This window comes from Notolepis coatsorum (genome assembly GCF_963971535.1).
Source record: "Notolepis coatsorum genome assembly, chromosome: 12".
Lineage (NCBI taxonomy): Eukaryota > Metazoa > Chordata > Actinopteri > Aulopiformes > Paralepididae > Notolepis > Notolepis coatsorum.
Genome location: NC_140176.1, coordinates 11,515,521 through 11,517,827, shown reverse-complemented (window position 1 = coordinate 11,517,827; position 2,307 = coordinate 11,515,521). Strand labels below are relative to the sequence as shown.

Below are 2,307 nucleotides of genomic sequence, written 5' to 3'. Positions count from 1 at the left end.
CAGCGTGTTAGGATTCTGTGTCAGCGCGCACAGACACTTTAAAGGGGAACTATCTTATAAATGGCCTTTTTGAGTGTTTAGCATTGTTTCCTAGCTATGTGAACTTATATTAATATGATCTATATCTCTAATTCTCATATTGGCGCATTCTTCCCAATTCTCCTCTCACAATATTCACCCTCACTGAACTGAGTCATCTGAAAATGTGATGATTTGTGATGTCAGAGAGACACCGCTGCATGATAATGGCGAGGTACAAGATGAGCTGCACACAGTGGCTGGACCCTGACCAGGAGCCCAGGCTCAAAACGGCTCGAGATCTTGAGGTAGAAAAATGCTGTTTTTGAGGACTTGATTAGAAATACAAAACAATGAATAAAAAAAAATATATATTACAGAGGTGTTCCATAGACTCACAGGAATTGTGTAAAAGTGCCCAAATAGTGAAAGAAATAGTAAAATAGTTCCCCTTTAACAACATGTGATCCTCCTTATCTATGTACCCGGCTGTCTGGGGGCATCCTGTGGAAGATGATTCAGGAAGTGTTTTGGGGGAAGCCTACACACACACCAATAGATCCAGCCCAATTAATCTACCAAACAGCGGAGCTCAAAAGGTCATAGGTCAGAGATGGGGGCGGAGCCAAGATATCACTGACCACTACAGTCTGCAGGATCGTGGTATGCAGCATAGGGGCAAGGGAATAGGGTGGAGGGTGAGGAGTGCACAGGAGTGAGTTATCCACACAAGTTACGCGAAGGAGGGCGGGCTCACGAGTTGTCGGAGGGGACGTGCTCCTCGAAGCCCTCGAAGCCCCCCCTGACCAGCGCCATCTCCAGGATGACTCTGCCCTCCTTGTACTTCTGGCTGTCCTCGGTGGCAGAGTCATAGATCCAGCCCAGCTTGCTGTTGCAGTTCTTGCAGCTGACGTCTCTCACCATGTGCCTGCCGGTCAGCATCTCTCTATCCTGCACCTCGCCGTACTGTAGGTTCACCACCTGACGTGTTGAGACACACACGGAACACCCAGCCACACAAACACACACACACACAACCACACAGCCACACACACACACAACCGCATACACACACAACCATACACACACACCCAACCGCACACACACACAACCATACACACACACCCAACCACACGTACACCCAACCACACAACCGCACACACACAACCATACACACACCGAACCGCACACACAACCATACAGACACACGCAAACAAGACATTTTCAAAGCAGGAAAATAATTATGTGGCCAGTTGTATGTAACGATTTGTTGACTCATAATGGCAATACTTGATATCACTGCTAAGACATGCATTTGTTTCTAGGAGGGCTGTGCTCCACTAAAGAAATGATTAGTCGACTAATAATCATAAGACTTTGTCAACTAATCGATTAGTTGATTTAATCGACAAATCTGGGAACATGCAATTATGCGGGAGGACCTCTTTCAATCTAGTGTTTGCCAGAGACTTGTTTAGAATTCAATTTTTTTATTGAAAGGACCAAACCATCGATGTACTAACAGAATGAGAGGGAACAGCCCTGGTTATTTAGGAGTGAATGTCCCGGGCCGCTCGGCTGCCAGGCATACCTTGTTAAAGAGGAAAGCTCTGCCCGTGGCGCCGGAGAAGCGTGTGGAGATGAGCTGAGAGCGGTTGGTCAGGATGGTGTCACAGTTGGCGCAGGAGAAGAGGCGCGTTCCATCAATGTGGTCCAGAAAGATACGCCAATCTTCCAACATGGCTGCCAGTAACAAACATTTCAGGATTTCTATTTTTATTACAATATTAGAATGCTGCAATTGCCATTTGAGTGTGTATTTTTTGTTATTATTAGTTATATATTTTTTATATTATTTCTTATAAATATTACTTGGCAAGGAAGCTATTATCTGTTGGTAATTCAAAATGTTTTTGGAACCTTTTCAGAAATATTCTGTCGCTATTCCGTTGCTAGGGAAACAGCTTTGGTCCCCTGTTTATTTCCTGTCAGCAACTGTATTATCAAACGTTACAGGAAGTACAAAAGGGGCCTATTTAGAAGTTAGAAAAAGTCTATTGGTAATGTGTTACAACAAAACAGCTTAAGTGGTTGGATTGCCCTCTAGTGGACAGAAAGTACATGACAACAACTGATAGTGTTTGCCTATGGTACATAGTAATAGGCTAAATTTGAGCATTGAATATAATTTGAATAATAAAGCATAGAAATTAAAATGGGATTATAAAAATAAGAAGTAACCATTGGTAACCACTTTCAAAAGAAAATGCCCAATTACTGTGCAGTGGT

General features: G+C 43.6%; 1 protein-coding gene across 1 annotated transcript; it reads right to left on the bottom strand.

Moving 5' to 3' along the window:
* Window positions 1-771: 771 nt before the first annotated feature.
* On the bottom strand, window positions 772-1,759 carry LOC311237615 (protein yippee-like 5; the record flags this gene model as incomplete). The annotated part of the gene is made up of 2 exons (XM_084325554.1): window positions 772-999; window positions 1,610-1,759. 2 exons carry the CDS (start codon window positions 1,757-1,759, stop codon window positions 772-774), a joined length of 378 nt encoding a protein of 125 aa, XP_084181680.1.
* Between the last annotated feature and the right edge of the window lie 548 nt (window positions 1,760-2,307).